Genomic DNA, 24,997 nt, shown 5'->3' on the forward strand with positions numbered 1-24,997 from the left:
ACATAGTATGATTGTTGATTCAGTCGATGCACTCGATAGCTTCGAGTCGCTGCATTGCTCGGCCGCCTTCTTTCTCGAATTGGCCGACAAGTCGTTCACATTCTCTCTTCAGTCGTTCTTCACCATTCTTTGCGTTCCACACGATCCATTCTTGTACCGTCATCTTCTTCTCTGGGCTACTCAAGCCGGCTTTCACGCCTTTGAAAAGTCCAGATAGGTCTGCGTTTTCCTTGTCGCTGGCCTCCCCAAAGAGTACTTCATCAATATCCACTGGTGTCCATGGGTGGCCGGAAGGTCCGAATCCGCCATTGGCATTGCGCTTGGATGGCGATGGGGTACTAGCTGCCAGAGGGGCCCGGAACTCGGGATGCTTGGGTGTTGAATGAACAAGTGGGCGGGACGCTGAGGGCCGTGACGATGGAGGCCTGTTTTCCGCATCTGACGACTGGGGTGATAGTGAGGGAGTGTTTTGGTGAGCTGGCGGAAGTGGTGAAACTGCCCGGTTAGAGCGTTTTGAATCCCGCCGAGGCTCATGCACTTCGTGAGGGGAGATCTGGCTTTGGACTAGGTTCTCTGCAAGATGCTGTTCGTGGGGAATATCGCTGTACCGTTTGGCGGTCTTCGGCGGTTGACTGGGCGTCTTTCGATGGGATTGTGGCTCGGGAGACATTTCTTGTGGAGGGGGCGAAGGCTCTTTGGGGAGGGTTGACCATCTCAAGCTGGTCAGGCAAATCATCCGTAGTCTCAAATTCATCATCATGTTCCTCGACCGACGGTTCGACACGATGTTCTTCGACTGGTGGTTCATGAACAACAGCCTGCTCCTCTTTTTTCTCGGATTTCTTGGATTTCTTCTCTTTAGTTGATGAGGCATCCTTCTTCTTGGAAATCTTCTTCGATTCAGCCTTGGCCATTGGCTTTTCGGGCTCCGGTGCATCCTCCGGCTCCTTGCTGACAATCTCAACGGAGATGAAAGAGTCATGATGCTTGGGATCATCGCGAACATCGGGAGCCCCGAGTTCTAAAGATTCTGGAGGCTCTAGCGACTGTGCTTTTATCGTCTCTTCGGTCTTAGTTTTCTTTGTCCCCTTTTTCTTGGATCCTTTTGCCGGCTTGGTCTTTTGGGCTGGGGGTTCAGGCGCCTCCGGTTCGTCATCAACCGGTTCCACATGAGGATCAGAATGGTTTTCGTGATCACTGACATCCTCTACTTGATTAGATATGGTAGGTTCGGGAATTTTAGCCACAGCCTTGGACTTTTTGCTCGATTTTGTCTTCTTCGACGCCCGTGGCTCTGCTGGCTCAGCCTCGATTTCTGGCTCGGGTTCGACAGGTTCGGGGATATCTGCTTCGAGGCCTGCTTCAATTTGCGCCTCGATCTCTGAGTCACGAGGGGCTCGCGCTTTTGACGTGGCTTTGGATGCAACAGGCACATCAGAGACCTTGCGGGCCTTGGACGCTCTCTTTTTTGTGGGCTTGCGACCTCTACTGGTTTCTTCTTCCGAAACAGCGCCATCCACTGGCCCTGCGTCCGCCATTGCAGAGTCACTGTCTTCATAATTGTAGTTGCGAGCAATGCTGCTGCTCCGTGTTTTTGTAGCGCGTCTCTTCGCTGGGGGCTCTGCTGGCGGCTGCGATGGCTCTCTTTCCTCCACGGCAACTGGTTTGGGTTCATCTTTGATATCCTCACTGGCCCTCTTCTTTCCTCTGCCTGCACGTTTGGGTTTGGTAGGCTCTGGCTGGGTGACTTCTTCTATGTCCGCCTCAACTTGGCTTTCCACCTCCACAGATTCCTCCTTCTTAGTCTTGGTCCCCCTTGATTTGCTCTTGGGTGCCTTCTTTGTGGATTTGGATTTTGTGGCGGCTTGGGACATGATGCTCTGGTCCATCGAGTCATCCATTTCCATATCGGGCGCTTCCGTTGTAACTGGGTCAACAGATTGGGTTGAAAGCCGGGAGGACGCCTTAGAAACCCGAGATTTCTTAGCACGAGTAGATTTGCTCTTCTTTCCTGGAGGCTGGGCGAAGACAAAGAACGAACAATCTGAGGAGCGGCGATAATGTTCGTCACTGGGCTAAGTTAGCAACCGTCCAACTGGGAAAGAGCGATGAATACCCACAATGGGTCGTCCTTGGGCTCCCAGCCATCCAAAGATAACTTGCAATAGACACAACTGGCTAAGTCATTGCTCTCGTCTGTAGGGCAGAAATACCATCCGGCTTCAACCATCTGTCGTCGTTGTGAGCCAAAAGAATATGAATGCAGTGAAGTCACGTGTTACCTTGTCCGACTGGCATACCCAGCCCTTTTTCCCATCGTGAGGCCATGCCGCACCAAACGTCGCCAGTCTCGCTTGTGTGATCCGGTCGCCCGTAGGGTCTTCAATCGAGGCGGGATTGGAGCTGCTCTGTTGGAGGTCCATCATGATGGCCCATCCGCAGTCAGGCGCATGCTTGAGATGCTCTGTAATGGGGTTGTCGTCCTCCTCCCAGCCATCCAATGCCCGGTGGCACTCGAAACATGTTGTGTTGTCGGGATTTGTCTCGTATGGTTTGTAGTAGAATCCGGCGTGCGCCAACTAGAATCCCAACAAGTCAATCACCTTGAAATGGGCGCGTAATCTCTCCGAGAAATTACATACCTCAGCTGGTGAAGGTCGCTGGTGCGGCCATGTAATCGCTTTGGGTGTTTTTGTGCCGGAAGATCTGCGCTTCTCCGGCTTCAGCACTATATCGAAGCTGGCTAGGCGGGCCGCAAAGGTATCCATTTCAGAGCCCATGACGAGGTATCAGGGAATTTAAAGATAACTGATACAAATTCCCGACATGTAAAGAGACCTTTCGTGGAGGAAGTAGGTGAATATTGTCGAAAGAGCCGTTGTTGTTGATCCTCCGCGTCTGTTTACTTTTGGTTGTTATGCACCCTTGCACACGCGTCCACGTGACCCTTACTCAGCACCCGAATTAGAACCGGACGGGGAGTACGTCAGAGCCGGAAATGTTGACGGAGCGCCCAAATTCACTTCACTTCAATTCACTCATTTGCTTTCTATGCGGGCCCTTTGACTTGATTCCATTACTGCGCTACGCGCCCCGATTTCTTTTATCCGAACCCTAATCATGCCGGGAGTAACAGTATGTCAGATCCCCCACTGTACCCGATGATCCCGCTACAACTTATCTGCTTAGATGGTTGCTTCTCGTGGAGCTAACCCCAGCTCCCTCTGGCGCTCTCGCACCCTTCTCTCGTCCCCACATGTTGTTCCTTCTTCTGCTCGTTTTTTGTCATTCAATTGTCGTTCGATTATTCCCTACAATGGCCGACCCTCCGCAAACAACGGCGCTTCGACATCGCATCTGCTATGCAAGGTGACCACCAACAAATCATCCTCCCCATTCTCGACGTCTTCATCTTCACTGTTACCCGAAAACTGGGACGAGAATCCGGACTTGTCAATTACCAATTTCTCGGAACTGCCCTCTAAGGATTTTGGAGTCAACCAGCACATGATCATAAACCAGGATTTCAAGGAGGCATTGCGAATGATCCTTTGGCAATTCAAAGCACCAATTCGATACGCATTTGCCTATGGATCGGGTGTATTTCCACAGAATGGAAGCGGAGCTCCATCCAGCTCGCTGCACCCCTCGGCACCCACAGCCATCCAAAATATGCAAAAGGGCTCTGGGAAGATGATTGATTTCATTTTCGGAGTGTCATACTCCCAGCATTGGCATGATATCAATCTACACCAACACCGTGACCATTATTCTGGGTTGGGCTCGCTGGGGTCGTACACGGTCTCCCAAGTACAAGACCGCTTCGGCGCGGGGGTCTACTTCCATCCTTATATCACCGTGAACGGGACAATGATCAAATATGGTGTAGTAAACCTGGATACGTTATGCCGGGACCTCACCCAGTGGGACACAATGTATCTCGCTGGTCGTTTGCAAAAGCCCGTCAAGATCTTGCGGGACCACCCGAAGGTGCGATTGGCTAACCAGATGAACTTGTTGTCTGCTTTGCGAGTCGCACTGCTGTTACTGCCAGAGAAATTCACTGAGTTCGAGTTATACAGCACAATCGCAGGTATGAGCTATATGGGAGATCTACGCATGGCCCTCCCCGCCGAGGACCCCGGCAAGGTGCGAAATATTGTTTCCGGACAAATGGCGCACTTCCGCCGACTCTACGCACCACTCATTGAAAATCTGCCCAATGTCACTTTCCAGGACCCCCGCTGCAGCAACGAAGATTGGATCGATGATCCAGACGCCATCTTAGCCATGGCGCAAGATATGGATCCAGTGATGCGTGGTAACATGGTTCGTCGTCTGCCTGAATCTTTCCGGCAAAAGTTGTACTTCCAGTATCAATCTCGCTTTGGAATTCCGGGCGCCGATTTCAATAAGTTGATGCAGGAGAGCAAAGATTCAGACGAGGTTCTTCGCCGGCCTGAAGGCGGTTCGTTTGAGCGACGGATTGCTGGAGATGATTACCTTCAGGAGGAGGTCTCCAAGTCCATTGAGAAGACAATCCGCTGGCCAAGTACTGTCCAGACGATTAAGGCACCGCTCACAGCAGGCCTTGGTAAAAGTTGGACTTACCTTATGGAGAAACGCCAGAAGCACAAGAAGTCTCAGATGGCAGCCGCTTCAGCACTTGAAACACCCCCTGGAGCGAAGAAGCCCACCCAAGCACCGAAGACCTCGGAGCCGAAGGAGACAAAGAAAGAATAGGCGACTCAAGTGTAATCGACAAATAGCCCTGAGTTGCAGGCATGTGGCATATGGAGGCGTTGTGGATTTTTGTGACCCATGTATCAAAATCATCGACGATGTATCTTGTATCTGTGCATCGGCAGGAAATGTTTATCACGCCCAATATATACATAGGACTATATAGAGCCTTTCATTTGTGGAATACACCAAGGAGATTCAATTTCAATTTCTTTTTCTTTTCTAATACGCCACGGTGGACCCTCATGTGTTTGATCCCTCAAGCAGGAGCCATTCAAACCCTTCGTGCTAGAAAAAGACCAAAGCAATGTAGTAATATATAGAATCTATTTGTTCGTAATGTCGAGAAGCAGGTTGCAAAAGAGTCAAAGAAAGGGATATATTATATACTGAGTGTACCCAGGTATCATTGAATGAGACAGAGAGACTGGCTTGATATGTCCTTGAAAGGAAACCTATCTGGAGGTTTCAAACAGACATGCAGAATGCAGGGCGGACTATATGGCCGCCTAGAATATAACTTTTTCAAATGCTTCCTGTAGTCCTCTACTCCCTAACCACGCCTCCAGCGCTTGCATATCACCCCGATTAGCCCGCTGGCCACCTCGCTCTCCTAACGAGTCCGTAATTTCCTCCATCCCAGAAAACACCCTCTGAACACCCTCTGTCTCTCGAAACCTCTCGCTGACTTTTTTCTGATGACTAGGGATATCACCCCAGGAATGCGTCTTGATAAAACTCATATAAGAGTCGATATCAGGCGAAGCCCCCTCAAGACACAATACGCCCGGCTTGCCCGCAAGCACAAATCCCGTTAGAGCATACCCCGGTGCGAGGTTGACCATATCATCTCTCTTTTTGCGGGTTGACAGGGACGGAAAATAGAACCAGACTCGGACGCTTGGCCCTCTGTCTGTGTCTTCTGGAGCCACGGTCTGAGACCGCTTGTCTTCAAGAAAGCGGCTGGCTTCTGCTTGGATGTATTCGAATGCCTCTAAAGCATCATCGCCTTGCGGTATTGAGGCAGTCAGTCCAGCAACTTCGGCTCTGGACATCCATTCTGGTTGTCGAAGGGAATATCCCAATGACGGTGACTGGTCAAGTGTCTCTGGATTATCACATTGCAGTGGCACAGATATATTGACTTGTATTGTTCTGTCTCCATCTGCAATTGGTAGACAGACGGTGAGAGAGAGACTTGAAGGGATTTTAGGAGGTGTAGAGGTCGGGTTCTCGCACCAGTCGCGGAGTCTCTCGACGCACTGTGTTGTGGATTCGGGGATTTCCAGCTCGCCTGGAGACGGGAACATCGCCATTAGGAGGTCAATTGTGGACAATTGGGCCTCCATGATATCCACCGGCAAAACAGATGGTTCTTTACAGGCCATATTTTCGCTACAGACGTAGGAGTCGCCAATATCAAAGAGCTTGCATAAAACTGAGTGTTGAGTGATTTGCGGCTTTTGAGATGTCCAAATCGGAAATGTGTGGGATAAGCAATTGTGGCTCTGGTTTGTAGGCGCCGAAATAAATGTGCTAGCAGAGCACAGTGTTATAGAGAATTGGACGCTTGATTTCTTGGGCACACTTTTTTGTTTGACCTCACTGAGTGAGGTCTCGAAATTACCTATCTTGGATGCACTCAGGGCCGACCTCGGCCCCGGAGCCGGAGACAACCTCTTATGTAATCACTTGTTGGATTGCCCAGGAGGGCTGTACCTATACTCCCGAGGCGAAAGTCGACCATTGGAGATTTGAAAAGGATAGTGGGATGTTTTCGTTTTAAATAGTCCCTTTAATTGTTGTACTAATTATCGCAAAAATCCAGAAAATAGGCAGTGGAAAAGGTGTACAAGCGTAACAGCATAACCTTGGAATAGACGGCCACTTATGCAGCCGTGGTCTTCTTGGTGGTCTTCTGGGTGGTCTTCTCAGGTAGTCTGGTAGTCTTTTTAGTCGTCTTTTTGGTAGCCTCTTTAGACGCCTGGTTATGTAGATATCTCCCTCCCCTTCTCAGTTGGTTAGACAGCAGAAAATGGCCAAAAGAGACTTAATCTGCGAAAGCAACTTCTCTATATATGACTTGTCAAAATTTTCGAGATGGGAGCGAGTTCGATGCTGTAAATCAACCATGATCTATGAATGTCTCTAAGAAAAAAGGGATTCACAAGATTAAAGACAGTTGAGAAAAGAAAAAGCATGGAAGTAAGCGTACATGAGCGAAAACACAGAAGAACATGAACCAAAATAAGAAAATATTAGCAGGTCCACTATCCCTTCGTACCTTTCTTACTCCTCGGCACACGGAAAATCTTGTAGAAGACAATGGCTCCGATGGTGTTGGCAACAACGTAAACCCACAAGAGACCAAAATCCCGCCATCGATTGGCGAATTGGATGCTGAGACTCTCCAAATACTCTTTGGTGTTCCCCATAGTGCAGAAATTGCAATGGTCCTGAGCACCGGGGTTCAGCAAATATCCAGAGTTCGCGGAAAGGTAATCCTGCATATACTCCCCACAGGTCATTCCAGCTGGGGCCGCAAATGACAGAACTTCGTTGTCGGCACAATGCATAGGGGCCTCGCCGACTGCTCCAGACAAGAAGGACGACACCATATAAGTCAAGGGGTTGACCCGGTACATGAATATCCAGAATCGTGACAGAGAAGCAGGACCGGCGAGAATACCGCAGAAGACGTACATCATGATGAACATGATATTGGACAAGCTTGATGCAATCTCTGGACTATCCATGCCTGCAATTAACATGTGTGCGAATGAACTGGCGAAGAGGAAGGCCGCCCAAATAACCAGAATTGTTTGGGTACCCCGAGAATGGACCGCGTCTGTATACTCTGCATTGCGGTAAAAGCCGACGGGGTAGTACCAGACGAGGAAGCAAAAGATTGCCATGACCTTATAGAAGTGACCGCATTAGCGAGAGAGAAAGGTTGACTAGGGCAAGGGCAAGACTTACCGTATTCCAAATGAACTCGATGGCGATATTGGATAAAATGAAGGCTTGCCACATATAAGTCTTCGACTGCCGTTCTCGGGACTCATAGAGCGTGCGCTGTGTGACGAACGACGGGATGATTTGGAGGACAAGTTGGACAATCACAAACAGAAAGACAAAGACACCAAACAACTGGTTCTGTAGACCCTGCTTGGTATTTTCCGCCTTGAACAGAGAGAATCCGATAAAGAGAGCCTGGTAAAATAGAATTAGACCCCATCAATTGTGAGCAGGCGAACGAAGACTTACACTTCCAATGGTCAACAAGGCTTTGGAATAAACGTAGGAAGGAGTTCGCCAGTACTGCTGGAATACACGACGTCCGACATGGGTGAGTTGCTCAGAGAAAGACGCTGCAAATTCCGCATAGCTAGATTTATCACCTGGATCCGATAGTGGTGACAAGTTGTTGGCCAATTCCCGCAGTTTAGCAAGTTCACTTCGCACTGCTAGGTATTCAGGACTGTTTCTCCACACGGCAGGCCAGTCAATATCTGTCTGTGCTCCGGGTGCAGCTCCGATGACTTCAAGCATGTGTTCTGCTGGGTTGTGGCCTGGAGGACAAATAGAGCCGCCATTGCGGACAAAATAATCCATAAGGGTTTTGGCTCCTTGGCCGACCTCTCCGAAGTAGACTGTTTTGCCTCCCTTTGCGAGTAGAAGGAGTCTGTCAAAGCGCTGGAACAGCATGGCAGACGGTTGGTGAATTGTGCAAAGAATCGCCTGTCCATTCTTTGTCAGAGTTTCCATAAGGTTGCAAATCGACCAAGAGGTTTGGCTATCTAAGCCAGAGGTAGGCTCATCGAGAAAAAGTAGCAGCTTGGGACGCGCAGCCAGTTCGACACCGATTGTGAGGCGTTTTCGTTGTTCGACGTTGAGACCCTCGCCTGGAACTCCAACTATAGCTTCGGCGTATTCCCTCATGTTCAAAAGATCGATGACTGTCTCCACGTAGGCCAACTTTTCGGCGCGGCTGAACTGAGGCGGCTGTCTCAACAAGGCACTGAATTCCAGCGCTTCCCGTACAGTCGTCGTGTGAAGATGCAGATCCTGCTGTTGGACATATCCGGTTTTGCGTTGGAAAGTCCCATCCCGGGGTCGACCATCGACAAGCATGTCTCCTCCGACAACCCCGACAGTCGTGCGACTCGCCAAGACGTCCAGCAAGGTGGTCTTACCCGCACCGGAGACGCCCTGTAATGCCATTGTTAGTCTGCAATTCAGCCTATGCGTGTGAGGTGGATTATGTTACCATGAGTGCTGTCAATGTCCCTGGCCGGATCCATCCATCAACGTGATCCAGAATGAGCCTCTCCTCGCCTTTGATCTCAACACTGTACGTGACATTTTCCCAGTGAAAAATTGAAGTTTGCTTCTCAACCCCGGCAATGGTTCCAGTCGCATCCTTGGCGGGCTTCTCGTTCTGTACCACGGCGCTTGAATTTTGCTCTTCATCGCTCTGATATCGCTTCGATCGGGCTTGCTGAGCTTTACCACGGCGGAAGACGAGAACCTCGCCCTTGGAACGCTGAGAAGATACCAGTTCGGTGGTAACTAAGTGGCAGACTGCGAGGAAAATAGAGATGGCGATGATAATCCCGACATTCCGCCAGCGATGGCCGTTCTCATACCCAAACGAGGAGCGGACAAAGTCTGTACCTTGAACGACATCTGAGCCCGGAACCGCTCCTATTGTCGAACAAACCCTTTGTTCACTCGATACATTCTCGTACCCTGGTCCGGACGGAACAAACGAAGTGCAGAGGAATTCTCGTCCATGGAATTCATTGACCATCACGGCTTCAAATCCATACGAGACCGGATTCAGCCATCGCAACCACGACGCCCAGCCACGCATGTAGCTCACGGGAATGGCAAATCCCGTGTAAAGCACCAGAGCAAGCAGGATAATGGACGAGGGGGCAAGAGCCTGTTCGATTGATTTCGTCAAGGAGGCGAAGAAGCGAAAGAACATTGACATGCCCATCATCATGGAAAAGGACACCAGTAAGAGAAAGAAGAATGGACCAGGTTCCCTTCGCAGATTTGGCATGAAGTATAGCACGAGATTGGTGAGCAGCGAATTAGTTATCTTGTACGGCATGTCCATGATCATCGATGAGATGGCCTCAGCGCTAGGGTGATAGAGCGCATATCGCGCGTGCTTTTCCACAATTGTTCGTTTCTCGTACAAAACGAGGATTTCGAGCAAGCTGGAGAAGGCACTTAGGAGAACCATCATGAATAGAAGCGCTCCCCGGGAGAAGAACGAGGATGTATCCTTGGGAAGGTTGTAGAACACACTGGCAATGATCAGAGCCTCAAAGAAGTTTCCAAACAACATCGCGAGGGTCACGCTAGGATCGTTCTTGAGCCGTTCAAAATCCCTCCACAAACAAATGCGAATCTGGCCCCAATATGACAAAGTATATGGAGATTTTAGCCGTTGCTTGCTTGATTTCTCGGCTTTCCGAGAGGACGCAAAGCGGTCGAAGTCCGCTGCATTAAATGGGTGCTCATCGGTGTACTGCTTGATCTCGAGCAGAAGTGCCTGACGTTCAGGACTCTCTTTCCATCGCTGTGCGAAATCTTCCGAGGTTCTCGGCACTTGGTTCTCAAAGCCTGGCTTGATGACGCGCTCGTCAGGGCTCGACATTGAGGTCAGAAAATCAGGCGTCGTCTGGGCCTCAGGGCATACAAATCCCAGTCGAGTGAAATACCCTCTGGCTTCTTGGGCGGGGCCAAAATAAATTTGTTTTCCTTCGTAGAGAACCGTGACTTTATCAAAAATCTAGCATATATGTCAGTTATACCTTGGCAAATCCCGCACTCCTATGTCTTTTATTGTGCTTACCTCGTAGGCTGCCTGGGGAGCTTGATAGATGGCGACACACGAAGTCAAGCCGAAAATATCCCCTTGTGTCCGTAAGGTCCTGCAGAACTCCACGGCATTCGCGCTATCCAGGCCCCGGGTACTGTTGTCCCAGCACTGCAAAGGAGCATAGCTTAATGCCGCCTCAGCAATGGTGACACGCTTCCTCTCACCTCCGCTGACACCGCGAACGAAGTCATTCCCAACTTTGGTGTTCACAGTGTGGCTGATACCAAAGGTAGACATGATCACATCTCGTAGGTGAGTGGCGTACTGCTCACGGCTCATTCCCCCAGGGATCTTGCGGGGGGTACGGGCAAGGGCGGCGAAGTAAAGGGTGTCACCCACCGCGAGCTGAGGGTAGTGTGCATCTACTTCCGCAGTGTAGATGGCTTCGCCCCGAAAGTTTTTCGACATTTGTTGCGGGGTGATGCCTTGGTAATTGATGTAGGACGCAGGGTCTACCTCAAACCCGTGGGTCTCCCCTGCGATGGTCTTCAAGAGGGTTGAGCAGCCCGAGCCAGGGGGACCCAAAACACAGAGTTGTTCGCCGGGAAGCAGCAATCCATCAACGTTCTGCAGGATGTCGATTCTCCGTTTCTTCCCCCCAAACCACTGTTGCACGAGGGTCGGCAGCTTCAGCGCCGCGTTTCCGACGCTCATCTGATAATCCACCGGGCTCCCATAACCGACAACGTTCAAGTTATTAAAAGCAAGACCGGCGACACGCGGAGGACTATCATTTCCATTGTATCGGACATTGTAGAAAGCTTCTGCCCAGGCTCTGGCGTCGAATCGAGGACTTTGCGGGTCAAGAGCACTGCCCTTTCTCAGTTCAAAGGGGAGCTCGTGACAGGATTTCTTCGACCGCTCGCTCAGTGTGCGAGCTAAATCCACCACTCTCTCGTCGCTGCTGATTTGTTTACCCGGAAATGGCTCCTTACCCTTAGAACCAGATTCGAGGCTATTTGTCCGTGTTCGACCTTCTGAACTGATGTCGTCTCGGCCCCGTGTGGGGGAGTCAGGAGTCGTGTCCATCCTGCTAGAGCCCTGATAGTCTTGTAAGAGGTAGTATGTAAAGTCGAATGGAGAGTTTGACCAAAAAGCAAGAAGCGAGCGAAGAAGGATTATTTATACCAAGCTTCATACTCTCAATAGGCCCAGCTGGAGACCCTTCGGTGGGACCCAGGCTCGGAATTTCGGCCAGCAAAATCACCGTGGATAGGGCTGGAAGCCCCTTTTACCAGTATCTACCAGTATGTGTACTTGGCTATGGGAACGCTAGCAAGATGCCTCGTAGATCCTCCTTTGGGGCTCACCGGAACCCGCGGGCTCCGAACCCGTATTGGAGCTCAAGGACTGCTTAGCGCTTTCATCAAGCGGGACATAGTGCCAAGGGTGGGCCTAGTGCCACCAAGCCAAGAGGCCAAGCCAACATTCCATGGACTCAGAAGCAGTCTTGCAGGGCTCGCGTTGCGGAACTCCGCGACCCGAGGGACGGAGGCTATGGTCGGTGTCCGCGGGCTCCGAGGTATTTGTTTCTACTCATGAGTCCTCAATTTTATACTTTAATCCTATCATTTTGTGTCTATAGCATATTTCAATATGACAGAAGAGCTTTCTGGAAATGATATCTCCGTAGAACGAGCGGTGGGTTTAAATCGCCAAGTCATAAATCGTCCATAAATCGTGAACTGACTGTTTCCAGTGTGATCGATGTCGGAAGCGAAAGGTGATATCTACGTTTCAGGTTTTGGTATATAGCTCACTGGTTTAGGTCCGCTGTGACAGGACATTTCCCTGTTCAAATTGCCGATCTACAGGTTCAGACTGCAGAATATCCAATCGTCCTCCTAGGCAAAAGCGCTCGCGAGTCTTGATAACATCGCAATTGTAAGCTTCTTCTGGTCGAACGATTGCGTGGTGTATACTCACAAAATTTGATTAGCGAGGACAAGATTGATCAAATTGACAAAAGGCTCTGTCGACTGAACCACCTCGTCGAATTACTGGTCGCAAATAATCCGGGGAGAGCAACAATAGATACATCCTCCAGTCGCCTAGAAACATGTGTTGCTCCTCGTCCCAGACCATCGCAGACCACACCTGCAAGCCCAGTCAATGGAGATAGATCCGATCAGCAGATGCCGCATGAAGCCGTGAACGATGCTATCCTGAGGCCAATCTTCATTCACGGCGCATTCTACATTTGCTATTGATCTTGCGCACACGGTTGTTGGCTCGAGACAACCTGCGGGGAGTAATCAAGAGATTGAGACACTACTAGACATGCTGCGCCATATCGGAAGTGCATTTAGCGAGCGCCATGATTCGTCGATGCGTTTATTCCCCCTTCTAACAGCACCAGCTTCTTTGGAGTATCAAATGCCTCCGCTGAAAGCTGCTGTCAAGCTTTTGCGGAGATCACAGGGTATGTCTCTCACTTTGATCTGTTGGCAAATACTAATGTCTTGCGTTCAGATGAAAGGAATTTCTTTTTCCTTGGCTTGTCCTTCTTTCTTAGTCCACGGAGTCTGTCAGATTTATGCTTGAAGGTTTACTTTGACTCGGACTACTCTGATACAGACTTCATCATTGTCAATGCAGCTCTACATTGTGAGTCAGTACATTCTCTTTTCGTGGAAACATTCGCACTAATTTGGCTTTCAGATTTGGCCTCTGGTACTGATACTCGGAGGGCTGGCGTGGAGGAGAATGATGAACAGAGCACTCTAGGCTCAATGTGCCAAAAGAATGTTGAGATTGCACTTTCGAAACTGACACTTTACATCCAGCCTAGCTATGACATGACTCTCGCTCTTGTGCTAGGTGTATGTTCGGCATTCCCTTTGAAATCACTCTCTGACATCGAAACTCAAGGTTACCTATGCGATCCACGTCTGCAACCCGTCCCTGGCTGGGGTACTGGCAAACGCGGCATACCAGTGCTCTTATTCTCTTGGATTCCATAAGCGCTTCAACGGCTCCGACGAACCAAAGCAGAAGAGATGTCTCTTCTGGATAATCTACTTCTTTGAGAAAAATTTATCTGTCCGGCTTGGACGATCCTCTTTCATTCTAGATCGCGATATCGAGGATCCCTTACCAGAAGATCTGCAAACATTCAATCCCCACGTCACTGCCTACGTATATCAGCTAGTGAGGCTTGCAGGGTTAGCTGGCAGTATTTACGAACAGCTCTACTCACCACAGGCGCTCGGCGCATCTGAAGATGTGCGGACACGCCGAGCACTTGAATTGTCGCTGAAGCTTCACGAATATCATACAGAGGCGCGCGATGCGAATGTGTGTTCAACCCGTCCGCATGCTCACCCATTCAATTATGGTGGCTATAAAGCATCTGCTGACCAGCGCAAACCATATAATTTAGCAACTCTGGGCTCAAGCAACCAGCAACGTTCACGAAAAGGAGCAGATCGAATTCACAGCTGCATCCGACGAAGTCCTGCGCCTTTCAATTCTAACTCTCATCTATCGAGCCATGCCACCAGAGCCCGGATATAGAACAACATTTGGCCCAGAATGCATCACCTCTGCTAGATGTGCTCTGGAAGCCCACAAGGCAATAGTCCGAGGCTTTGAAATGCATGAATCATCGTTACTTCTATCGGTATATGTGAATTGGTATGTATAAACATAATGGGCTATTTCAGCTTCTTCTCACCAAGACCCGTATTCAATACTCATGTCGATTCCTAGGACAATTCTATTTACACCATTTACGCCCTTCATCGTCCTATTCTGCCATTGTATCGAAACACGAGACAAAGAAGACCTAAGCCAAATGCACACGTTCCTCAAATCGATCGAATGCGCCTGTCAGCATTCCAGTACGATCGCCAAGCACCATCATCTATTCTCGGTATTCTACAACGTCGCAGTACGCTACACCGAGCTGGGTTTCCCGTCTTCGGCAATGGAGGAAGAACAAATTCAACTGAGAAGCGAAGTGGATGCGCATTTGAGTGCTCTTGGACTACAGCCACACCTGGCATATACCTCTCAGAATCTGCAGGGAGATGGGTTGACATCGGTTCGCCTAGGTATGGGTGTCATTGAACAAAATCGAGATGAGGGAAGTGACTGGCAAGAACCTTGGCTTGGGAGGTGGATTTCTTTTAATCAGCAGATGATGGGGTTGTTGGATGGGAGTGATCTGCCATTTGTCGTCCACTGAGCCTCTGCCCACCTAGGCAGGTGTCCCTACCTCCAGGGCTAATAATGTGAATTTAGTAATATGATCTGTTTTGCCCAAAATGATACAGACCTATTAGGAATTCTATATAAAAATAGTCCAGCGTGCTTTGGGGTACCCTTCTTTTGGTCTTTCTAGATGTACAGGCAGTAAAGGCACAAACTGCACAGAGGACATTTCAATCCACCTACACACATGTACATACCTACTATGTTACATGTAGTAGAAACTGTGGATGCTGTCAGATCCGCCACGAAACAACAGAAAGAAGCAGAGGTCTTGGACACTGTACACCAACATATGGATGCTATTCAAGTGGACGAGGCATCGAACATACCGCTGAAGAGCGACAAGGCTTTGTCGATGATTTTCAAAAAGAAAATGTACGCCGATAGCCCGGCCTGTGTTATCCAGATGGCAGAGAATTTCTTTTTGCCGCCACTGGTGAAGACCCAGCAGAAACCCCAGGAGAATCAACAGGAGAAGCCCCAGAGAGAGAACCCCGAGGAGAAGAGAACGCAGTGCCAGGGTGGTAAAAAGCAGTGGTGGAAAAGAATTTTCAGGAAGGGGTGAGCGGCAGAGCAACTATGCTTATTGCTTGATTGCGCTTTGGTGCGTTCGTCGCTGCTTCTTGCTTCAGGGCCTGTCTCAAGTGTTCTCTGCGAGGCAGAGAACTATAGCCCTATTAGGCACATTATGTGTGATCATCGCAAAGGAATCTATAGTTGAGCGGAGGCACCTGAATAGAATATATATGAAGATTTCTTGCTCTTATTGATAGGGGAAAAGAGAGTAGATGTGGTCCAAATAAAAAGGCCCATAAGTGTATAGATCGGCATTTGACTCATAGAGTTCCGATAAAATCCCCCACCTGGGGCTCCCCACCAACTTCGCTCATTTCACATTCCTCCCTTGGGTCACCACAATGGCTTCAACATCTCCGTTTAATTTGGCCACATGTGCCCGCCCTAATATCCTGGCATTGCAGCCTTACCGATGTGCCAGAGAGTATGCTGCCCTTTCCGAATCACCGGTATCGGCGAGCTAATGAGTCAGTGACTACAAAGATGATGGGACGAACGTCCTCCTCGATGCCAACGAGAATGCCTTCGGTCCTGGCCTTGCCCTGAACAGCGAGGGAGCATTGCAAACCTCCCCGACTGGCAATGCCACGGGAGCCTCCAAGCCGGAGATTGACTTTCTCGGCCTGAACCGCTACCCCGATCCGTGAGTGAATTTCCACTATCGCGTCCTATCCAGACCGATTCGACTAACAATGCGTCTCTCAGTCACCAGATTGAGCTGAAGCAGCTCTTCTGTAACCTCCGCAATACCCACCACCACACCCCGAAGACCCTCCTCCCCGAGCACATGTTCTGCGGCGTTGGCTCAGACGAAGCCATTGACGCGCTACTACGCTGCTTCTGCGTCCCTGGAAAAGACAAGATTCTCACATGTCCCCCGACCTACGGAATGTACAGCGTCAGTGCGCAGGTAAACGACGTCGAGATCGTCAAGGTACCGCTCGACGCTACGAACGGGTTCCACCTACAAGCCGATAAAGTCAACGACGCCCTATCAGCCGACCCAACAATCAAGCTAGCCTACATCTGCTCGCCGGGCAACCCGACCGCGAATCTGATCCGCAAAGAGGACATCCGCAAGGTGCTTGAGCACCCAACATGGAATGGCATCGTGGTGGTCGACGAGGCGTATATCGACTTTGCGCCCGAAGGCTCCAGCCTGGCAGAGTGGGTGACCGAGTGGCCCAACCTAGTTGTCATGCAGACACTCAGCAAGGCATTTGGTCTGGCTGGTATCCGTCTCGGCGTGGCCTACGCTAGCGTGGAGGTCGCGCGTCTACTCAACAGCCTCAAAGCCCCTTATAACATTTCCAGCCCGACAAGCGCGCTTGCTTCGGCGGCACTCACAGCGCCAAATATGGCAGTGATGCACAGCTTCCGCTCGCAGATCATCGCGCAACGCGACCGTTTGCTCCGCGAACTACCGGCGATTCCCGGTGTGGGGCAATTCCTTGGCGGGAGCGATGCGAACTTCTTGCTCGTGCAGATTCTGGACGCCGAGGACCGACCGAGTAATGTGACTGCGCTTGCGGCTTACGAGGCTATGGCGGAGAAGCGTGGGGTGGTGGTCCGCTTCCGTGGGAAGGAGCTTGGGTGTGAGGGTTGTCTCCGTATCACGGTCGGTACGGAGGCGGAGGTGACCAAGTTCCTTCAGGAGTTGCGGGTTGTGTTGGATGGGCTGCGTGCTGGGGCTGGAATTGAGTCGCTTCGTGATGAGAAGAGGCGGGAAGACTCGGCGGCAGCTGTGGTTGGATGAGGCTTGCGCGATTAATGGTCATAAGGTTTGGGGAAGATAACAGTCCCCGACGGAGTACGGAATAGATAGTCCATGAAGCCTTGGCTAAAATATATTGAGATAGAAGTACCATACTGTTTAACTCGCTTATCGGGGTTATTGCCTTTACCTTTCTATATCTGTGGATACATGTATGTACTCCGTACTCCGTACATGTACTACATTATCTTCAAAGCAGTAATAGTCCACGTGTACACCGCAAGCCCTTATAACATAGCCAAGACCCTTGTCCGTTTCTAAACAGGGTATACCTGGTACTCATTGGAGGAATAATATGGTTTGTATGTTAAAAAGCTATTGTGGTTTCTTTGTATCGAATATTATCACTATTATCTCTCACCGCACATATCTAAACAGTAAGACCCCCTAAAAAACATACTCTGAGTATGAATCTCCCTGATTAGCCAGTCGAACGTCACTGGCTGTTTGCAGGATGAAATGGAGGCTTGGCTTATCTGCTCATGATCTTTTCCCCTCTTCCTTTTGAGGATGGGGGTAATTTTCAATTTAATTAATTTCCCCTATCTCTCCCGATTTCATCTTATATTGTCTTTCTCTCCTAAGCATCTCACATCTCATCTTAAGATCGTCTGCATCTTAGTCTCCGCAATTTGCCCCATAACCCGTTACATCCCCCACACTTTCGTTCCATAATGTAAAACGCATTTCGTGAATCGCTTTCTGCGAGTCTGCTGTTTTTGTTTAGCCATGGCCTCCGTGGCCTCCATGGCCGTGTCGCTGGTCGCACGTGGCATTTATCACGAGACTTCCCCAGCCATGCAGACCAGAGCCCAGATCAATCCGACACTCATGATGAGCTGGTGGGCTACCATATTCTCCTTGCTTATCATCATCGTGCGTCTATGTGGTCGTTATATCCGCGTTGAGCGCTTCTTTGCCGAGACAAGGTCATGATGATCAGTGTCATTCCCCTGGTAATTCGCATGGTCCTCGTGCATTTCGTTCTCATCTTGGGGACCAACAATACCACCACCACAGGCTTGACAGAGCAGGAGATATCGAACAGAGAACTGGGCAGTAAGCTGGTTCTTGCTGCACGTATCTTCTACGCCATCTTGTAAGACGCACCCAATTCACCCTCGTCTTCAACTTGAATCTGCTAGTTCAAAGTGACTCACAACCCACAACTATAGCATCTGGACGGCCAAAGTGACCGTGTGTGAATTCCTAAAGCGAGTCACAGGGCTTTCCTGGCGCCGATCGACAACTTTCTTCCTCCGCTTCATCTCCTACTTCCTCTTCTCAACTTTAGTAGCCGTGGTCATCGCAACCCTGGCCGAATGCCAGCCCTTCCACCACTACTGGCAGGTCATCCCAGACCCAGGCCCAACCTGTCGCACCGGCTACGTCAACCTAATAACCATGGGCACCTGTGATGTGATAACCGACCTTCTACTCGTGGCCATCCCAATCCCTATAATCCTCATGGCACAAATGCCTCTAAAACGCAGACTCACCCTATCAACCCTCTTCTGTCTATCTCTGATCTTAGTCGGCATAACCTCCTACCGCGTCCCCTCCGTAATCGAACACCAAGGCTCTCAACCCTACCGCTCCCTCCTCGCCTCCCTCGAAATCCTCGCCGCAACAGCAGTCTCCAACGTCCTCGTCATAGGCTCCTTCGTCCGAGACCGCGGCATCAAGAAACTAAAATACAAACGCGCCCAAGGCTCCGCCTCCGTCTCAGAAAGCATGGACAAATCCTTCATCCGCAGAAACACGGTCATGCAACACCAATGGGGCTCAGACTCGGAATTAGCAACTGGCCTATGCATCCGTCTAGACCCAGACGTGTACACCATCCCAGATCCAGACGAAACACGTCTGCCTAGACCAGCTCCAACAGCCCCACCAGCTCACGTCCCACTAGCAGTTGCTCGCACCGGCACCCTCGATCCGACATGGTCGTTCGCAACAACCCGTCACTCAGACGACGACCGTATCTCGGCGACAGAAAGTCTCGAGCGCAAGGTCTCGCCGCACGAGTATCTGCGCACAAGCCAGTCCCCGCGCGAGATCTCCCCTTCATCGCAGACGCGCCGCGTGTCGCTCTCAGATGTCGGCGGTTTGTTGACAAGAGCACTCCCGGAGTCTGGGTCGGATCATGTGCGCGCCCAGACGTGTCTGTCCTCGCCGGTGGAAGGTGTGCAGCGCCGTCTGGGTGGGGGCAGTAGGGCTTTCCTAGAGGATTTGGGAATTTTTGGGACACGCGCTGCTGCGAATAGGCCTCGGCCGCCGCATTCTGGCCCTGCGGACTTGCCGTTTCCGCCGGCGGCTTTTGGTAACCGTTTGATTTCGGTGTCTGGTTCTTCGGATGCCACGCTTGATGCTGATGTCGAGCTTCATGATGTTGGTGGGTTGTTGGCACGACGTGATCATTAACCACTTCCAATGTTGATGCAATGTGATGTGATATGATGTGACGGCTGTTTAGGCTTTCTTATTTCTTTTGCTTTTCTGGACATTTTGGGCTGAGGCTTGTTGTCTCCTGTACATGGGATATTTGGCTGGAGTCTCTTGTTTGGGTTTGGGGGGACTATGTACACATCTCGCATCCTGCGTCTTCTTACCTATTTACTGTTTCCTGCTTCCACTCTGTTTATTCCCCCTCATGCGATTATTAGTGCTGGCGTTGGAGGTGTTACCTCCCGAGATCCCTTGGATACTTCCAACGGCTTGGGCATGACTAGCACTCTGTCTCTTTGGAGCCCTGGCTTGCTAATAATGTACCCCTACATAACTACTACCTATATATACATCTATGGATACATTTACGACAAGATACAACTGAGAGATCATCTTTAGAAGTAATTCGATATCACATGATGCTGTTGCTGTACAACCCTGGTCAAAGTACGACTTGGGAGGTTTCTCCTTTTCCGAGGTTGGATGGTTAAAATAACAAGGCTTCGATTATATGAATTTTAGAACCAGCTGTCCCGAGGTCCATTTATGAATCTTAGATATAATGCATATGCAAGAGCCAAACGACAAAAAAAAAATATAAAAAAAGCGCAGAAAGAATGCTAGACAAACGCTAGACTTCATGTAAGTCGACACATTCAACATGTACGAATAACTTCCTCCTCAAATCTATGCCTTCTCCTCGATCTTGGCCTTCTCAAGCTCATCCTGAACGTCAGCCACGGCATCCTCCTCCTGGGCCAGCTCAGCGTCCGCCGATGGAGCACCGTTCTCTTGGGCGGGCTTCTTGGCAGCATCGGTAGCCCGGCCGTTGGTCTGAGGAGCCGTAGCCTTGGTCTCCTCCTCTTCGAGACGGGTGATCTCTTCCTGGGCCTTCTTGATGTTCTGTGTGGTAATTAGCAACTGATCACGATCGACCACTTTGGAAAGAAATGAAACTTACCTCTTCCGTCTTGCTGGCCTGGTTCTTCTTCCACTCGGTGATCTTAGCAGCCAGCTTCTCCACAGAGGCGGGAACATCCGACTGATTCATAGGGGGGGTCAATCTTGACCTTGGCAAAATCCTCAATGATACCAACGTTCATGTTGAACTTGGTGCTCTCAACATTGGCGGCACCACCCTTCTTGCCGCCCTTCTTACCCTTCTTTCCACCGGAACCGACAAAGTAGTCCTCCTCATCGTCCTTGCGCACAACCTTCATTCCCTTGATCTCAGCGGCTTCAACAGTGCGGCCAACACCGGCACGGAAATTGCTGCCCTGATCCTTCTTCTCGTCCAGACCCAGTGAGGAGAAGTCATAAGCGGGGTCAAAGTGACGGATCAGACCCTGTGCGGTCAGGATCTCGTCGGCGTAGGCAAGCTGAGAGGCCTCCTCCAACTTCTTATCAGCGATCTTCTTACGCTTCTCACGCGCAAAGGCCTCCTGCTCAGCCTTCTGGCGCTCGCGGCGCACACGCCAGGCCTCATCCTCGTACTCCTTGTAGGCACGGCGGGCCTTGAAGTAGGTATCCTTGATAGTGCGAATAGCAGAGTACTTTTCCTGCTGCTCGTTGCGCAGCTTGGTGCGCTCATCGCGCAAAGCGTTCAGGTTCTTGAAGACACCATCCTGCTCGGCCTTGATGGCATCGAGCTCCTTCTGGATCTCGCTGTACTTGTCGCTCAGTGCCTTGGCCTCGGGGTTGTCGAGGGTCTTGCGCAATTCAGAGATCTGGCTCTTGATGTCGTTAATGCCCTTCTGCGCCTCGTCCAACCCGGCGAAGCTCTTGCGCTGCTTGCGCAAGTTGGAGACCTCGGTGAGAGCCTTGCGCTCATCCACCAGGCGGAGGGTACCAGAGTCGACCTCCTTCTCGAGGCGGGCAATCTTTTCGTCGATCTCTTCGACGCTCTTGAATGACAGACGTCCACGAGAGTTGTTCTGCTCGGCAATGCGGGCCTTGAGGTTGGCGTCCAAGGCGTTGATCTTCTCCTGGGTGGAGGACCGGCTGGACTTGAAGCCTGATTGCTTCTGACGAATGGCTGACAATTCGGCGCGCAGTTCTTGCTGCTTCTTAACGGTAGGCGAATCCTGGTTATTAGGCTTCGCGTTGTCCAACTTGGCCTTGATTTGGTTCTGTTGCGCATATCAGTCATTGGCCCGAGGACATGGTATGCAAGTAAATAATGAACACGAGGACAATTAGACAATTAACAATCAGAGTGGGTCGGGGATCATCCCCGCGACTCAAGAGTCAGATGAGAGCTCAAGTGACAATTCCAAAAAAGAAAGGCATCCATACCAATTTCTCTTGAGCAGCAGTGTGCTCCTTCTCGGCCTCAGCGAGACTGGCCTTGTAGGCGGCCTCGTCCGGCTTGGTGGGCTTAACCCGCTCCGCAGCAGTAGGAGCCATTGCGACGAATCGAATGTAAAAAGAGAGACAGAGAAGGAAAGAGAGGAATTGCCTTCTGAGGATCCTGAAGGGATTAAATAGACCAACGAGACCAAAAGGGAAAAGGGGAAACTTGGAATAATTAAAATGGTTCGGTCGGTTTCTCCGCTTAAGCGTCGCTGGCAGAAAGTTCCCGCCGATTTTTCGACTTCACCTTTATCTCTCCACCGGAGCTCTTTCAATCCCGTTTTTTTCCTTATTAAACTCTCTTGGCGAGATAACTCTTATTTCCTTTTCTATCTCAGTCATCAAATTCTCACTCCATCATGGATGGAGATTCAGCACACTCCATGGAGGCCGAGCGCGAGATGACTCGACTCTGGCGCACCTTTAGAACAGTCTATGAACTGCTCGCTGACCGGGTAGGCACTTCCAGATCGAGTCCCTGACTTCTCAGTGTCTCTCCTATAATGTCATTTACCCAAGGCTAACCATCGGCGACACAACAGGGCTACGAAGTGTCTGATAACGAGCTGCTACTCCCGCTAGAAGATTTCCGCGCAAAATATGCTGACCCTCTGGGCTACCCTGAGTATGCGAAATCCTTGCGTCCACCGTCACATTTTCTTCAGATAGCGAAAACTTGAGCTAGGCAATGCCGACACGCATCATTGAAGTCACGCATCACTAACAAACTGTTCCGCAACAACAGTCGCACCAAGATGAAAATCCAAGCCCGCCCCACCGAGACCATGAAGATGAAGTACACAGCACTGCCCAGCAAAGCAAACCCAAACCCCCAGCCAGACTGCGGCACGATCTACGTCGACTTCTGCCCCGACTCCTCAGGTGTCGGTACCAAGCAGGTGCGCGCCTTCAACCACCTTGTCGACGAGAACAACTTCCACACCGGTATCTTCATCACGCAGACACCAATCTCACCCTCTGCCGTGCGCCTGCTTTCTGGAGTCCCGGGCCGTATCTGCGAGCACTTCCAGGAACAGGATCTACTCGTTAACATCACCCGCCACGAGCTGGTCCCCAAGCACGTTCTGCTTAGCCCCGAGGAGAAGGCCAAGCTTCTCGAGCGCTATCGTCTGAAGGAGTCCCAGTTGCCCCGCATACAGATCTCCGACCCTGTCGCCCGCTATCTTGGTTTGCGCCGTGGTCAGGTCGTTAAGATCATCCGCAAGTCTGAGACTGCGGGTCGCTATGCCAGTTACCGCTGGGTCATTTAAGCTGGAAGACAATGTTGTGGAGAATAGAACAGGAAGATTGATATGCGACCCTTTCATGGATCAACTCTTGATCTTTCTCATCTTTTTTCTTTTTCTTTCATTTGGGGGGGCTTTGCGGGGAGTCAACCCCAGGTTCCTGTGAACCTCGACCTCGCAAATTCGAATCGCATCAAGTCCACTTCACTGTCTCCGATATGGCAACTTTCTATACTATGCAGCTCTGCAGGAAATACCCAATTGGCAGTCGAGAAAGAGCAGCCGATGCCAGACAGAAGTGGACACTTGGGAGTTATCTTTTTTACTCATCGACGAACATTCAACAAACACAAAAAAAGTTTTGGTCTCCCCCTTGTATTATGGGCAGCATGGCGTATAGGCGCGAAGTTTCTCCTGCTTTGGGGGATTGCGATGGGGGGGTTTGCCTGTGATTTTACATAATGGCCGTGTCTTTGTATGTCTAGATGAATCCAATCTATGAATGGCTGTCATTTCGAGTCGAGTTAGGTGAGGAGGAAGCCGTAAATCGTGCTTAGTGTCTGCCTATGTGCAATATACGATACTCTCCGGGGGATATTCCATATACTATGGCTGCCTATATATGTCTTTGGTTATATTTGGAAAAGTCTTCTAGTATTTTGCCGTTGGACCTAGAGTGACAAGCCTGACATGCCTATATTGTAGTAGGTACTGCATATTATTCTCATTCTTGTATTTATAAAGCCATTTATTATCCATCTAGCTATAACACTGAGAAAATTCTATGAAAGATATCTGTTGGATATGCCTTTGCTAGGCAGAGCCTTTTGCTTGCTAGCTCAGGCGTTCTATAAAGGGCCTTCTCTTGACAGATTGAATACAGATTTCTCTTCTTGACTCTCCCAAGTCCTTGTTTAGCCTCAACGATATCTAAGTTACTATTCTTATACTAAAAGTGAGGCCGCGTAAGAAAAAAATCTTGGAACGCGGAAAACCCTGGAATGGTTGACTAAGCCAGGAACTGCGCCACTCCAGGGCTGCAACTCTTTTTCGACCCCGGCGCTTCCTCTCTCTTGATTCCTATCTTTCTATCAGACCTCTCTTTACTGTTCGTGGCTCTCGAGTACACACCGAACCCATCCGAGGAACAGCCACATCCACATCCACCTCCACATTTGCAGCGAATCTCCCCAATCAACACTAAGTCTGACATCCTCGGTAACTCCGCATTCACTCCCCACCATGTCTTACAACAAACCCGTAAGTGCAAGAACAATCAGTCGCAAGCATCCTTAAAACACAAATCCTAGATACTAACTCCTTCCAGACGAGCCCACCACCCTCCTACCCCGCCCAGGCCCACGACGCGGGCCCATACTACCAACAACCACAAGGCGCCGCGGGCGACTACTACGGCGGCCAGCCCCAACAACAGGGCTACTACCCAACCCAGCAAGGCTACGGCCAGCCGCAGCAAAACCAGCAGGGCTATTACCCCCAAGGCCAGCCGATGTATTACCCACCGCAGCAGCAGGGCGGCTACCCCCCTCAACAGCAGGGATACTATGCCAATGACCGCGGGAACTCCGGCGGTGGCGCAGGTGGCATCTGCGCGGGTATCATGGCTGCGATGGCCTGTTGCTGCTGTTTGGATATCTTGTTCTAGGCCTACTTTTGGTCTTGGCTTTTAATACGCGACTACGCTACTTTGGTTTGGGTTTTGGTTGGTATTGGAGCGTCTTG

General features: G+C 50.4%; 9 protein-coding genes across 9 annotated transcripts; 6 read left to right on the forward strand and 3 right to left on the reverse strand.

Annotated features, from left to right (window-relative positions):
- Positions 1-19: 19 nt before the first annotated feature.
- N7519_001139 (baculoviral IAP repeat-containing protein) lies at positions 20-2,780 on the reverse strand (the record flags this gene model as incomplete). Its single annotated transcript, XM_057287917.1, has 5 exons — positions 20-583; positions 609-2,070; positions 2,121-2,230; positions 2,283-2,579; positions 2,643-2,780. 5 exons carry the CDS (start codon positions 2,778-2,780, stop codon positions 20-22), a joined length of 2,571 nt encoding a protein of 856 aa, XP_057154000.1.
- A 340-nt stretch (positions 2,781-3,120) lies between these two features.
- Positions 3,121-4,743, forward strand: N7519_001140 (phosphatidate cytidylyltransferase; the record flags this gene model as incomplete). The annotated part of the gene is made up of 2 exons (XM_057287918.1): positions 3,121-3,135; positions 3,190-4,743. 2 exons carry the CDS (start codon positions 3,121-3,123, stop codon positions 4,741-4,743), a joined length of 1,569 nt encoding a protein of 522 aa, XP_057154001.1.
- Positions 4,744-5,252: 509 nt separating this feature from the next.
- On the reverse strand, positions 5,253-6,131 carry N7519_001141 (DUF1115 domain protein; the record flags this gene model as incomplete). The annotated part of the gene is made up of 1 exon (XM_057287919.1): positions 5,253-6,131. One exon carries the CDS (start codon positions 6,129-6,131, stop codon positions 5,253-5,255), a length of 879 nt encoding a protein of 292 aa, XP_057154002.1.
- Positions 6,132-11,905: 5,774 nt separating this feature from the next.
- On the forward strand, positions 11,906-12,513 carry N7519_001142 (uncharacterized protein; the record flags this gene model as incomplete). The annotated part of the gene is made up of 3 exons (XM_057287920.1): positions 11,906-12,164; positions 12,228-12,283; positions 12,457-12,513. The coding sequence occupies 3 exons, from the start codon at positions 11,906-11,908 to the stop codon at positions 12,511-12,513; spliced, it is 372 nt and encodes a 123-aa protein (XP_057154003.1).
- A 3,261-nt stretch (positions 12,514-15,774) lies between these two features.
- Positions 15,775-17,189, forward strand: N7519_001143 (histidinol-phosphate transaminase; the record flags this gene model as incomplete). Its single annotated transcript, XM_057287921.1, has 3 exons — positions 15,775-15,857; positions 15,906-16,076; positions 16,139-17,189. 3 exons carry the CDS (start codon positions 15,775-15,777, stop codon positions 17,187-17,189), a joined length of 1,305 nt encoding a protein of 434 aa, XP_057154004.1.
- Positions 17,190-17,936: 747 nt separating this feature from the next.
- Positions 17,937-19,631, forward strand: N7519_001144 (putative integral membrane protein Pth11-like; the record flags this gene model as incomplete). The annotated part of the gene is made up of 3 exons (XM_057287922.1): positions 17,937-18,083; positions 18,137-18,306; positions 18,383-19,631. 3 exons carry the CDS (start codon positions 17,937-17,939, stop codon positions 19,629-19,631), a joined length of 1,566 nt encoding a protein of 521 aa, XP_057154005.1.
- A 711-nt stretch (positions 19,632-20,342) lies between these two features.
- On the reverse strand, positions 20,343-22,061 carry bfr1 (putative nuclear segregation protein (Bfr1); the record flags this gene model as incomplete). Its single annotated transcript, XM_057287923.1, has 4 exons — positions 20,343-20,558; positions 20,617-20,697; positions 20,753-21,784; positions 21,951-22,061. The coding sequence occupies 4 exons, from the start codon at positions 22,059-22,061 to the stop codon at positions 20,343-20,345; spliced, it is 1,440 nt and encodes a 479-aa protein (XP_057154006.1).
- Positions 22,062-22,366: 305 nt separating this feature from the next.
- N7519_001146 (DNA-directed RNA polymerase core subunit RPB5) lies at positions 22,367-23,278 on the forward strand (the record flags this gene model as incomplete). The annotated part of the gene is made up of 3 exons (XM_057287924.1): positions 22,367-22,462; positions 22,550-22,632; positions 22,753-23,278. 3 exons carry the CDS (start codon positions 22,367-22,369, stop codon positions 23,276-23,278), a joined length of 705 nt encoding a protein of 234 aa, XP_057154007.1.
- A 1,218-nt stretch (positions 23,279-24,496) lies between these two features.
- On the forward strand, positions 24,497-24,920 carry N7519_001147 (uncharacterized protein; the record flags this gene model as incomplete). Its single annotated transcript, XM_057287925.1, has 2 exons — positions 24,497-24,514; positions 24,582-24,920. 2 exons carry the CDS (start codon positions 24,497-24,499, stop codon positions 24,918-24,920), a joined length of 357 nt encoding a protein of 118 aa, XP_057154008.1.
- Positions 24,921-24,997: the final 77 nt, after the last annotated feature.

This window comes from Penicillium mononematosum (genome assembly GCF_028829835.1).
Source record: "Penicillium mononematosum strain IBT 11891 chromosome Unknown utg000001l:1.0-4488741.0:1.0-4491989.0, whole genome shotgun sequence".
Taxonomy (NCBI): domain Eukaryota; kingdom Fungi; phylum Ascomycota; class Eurotiomycetes; order Eurotiales; family Aspergillaceae; genus Penicillium; species Penicillium mononematosum.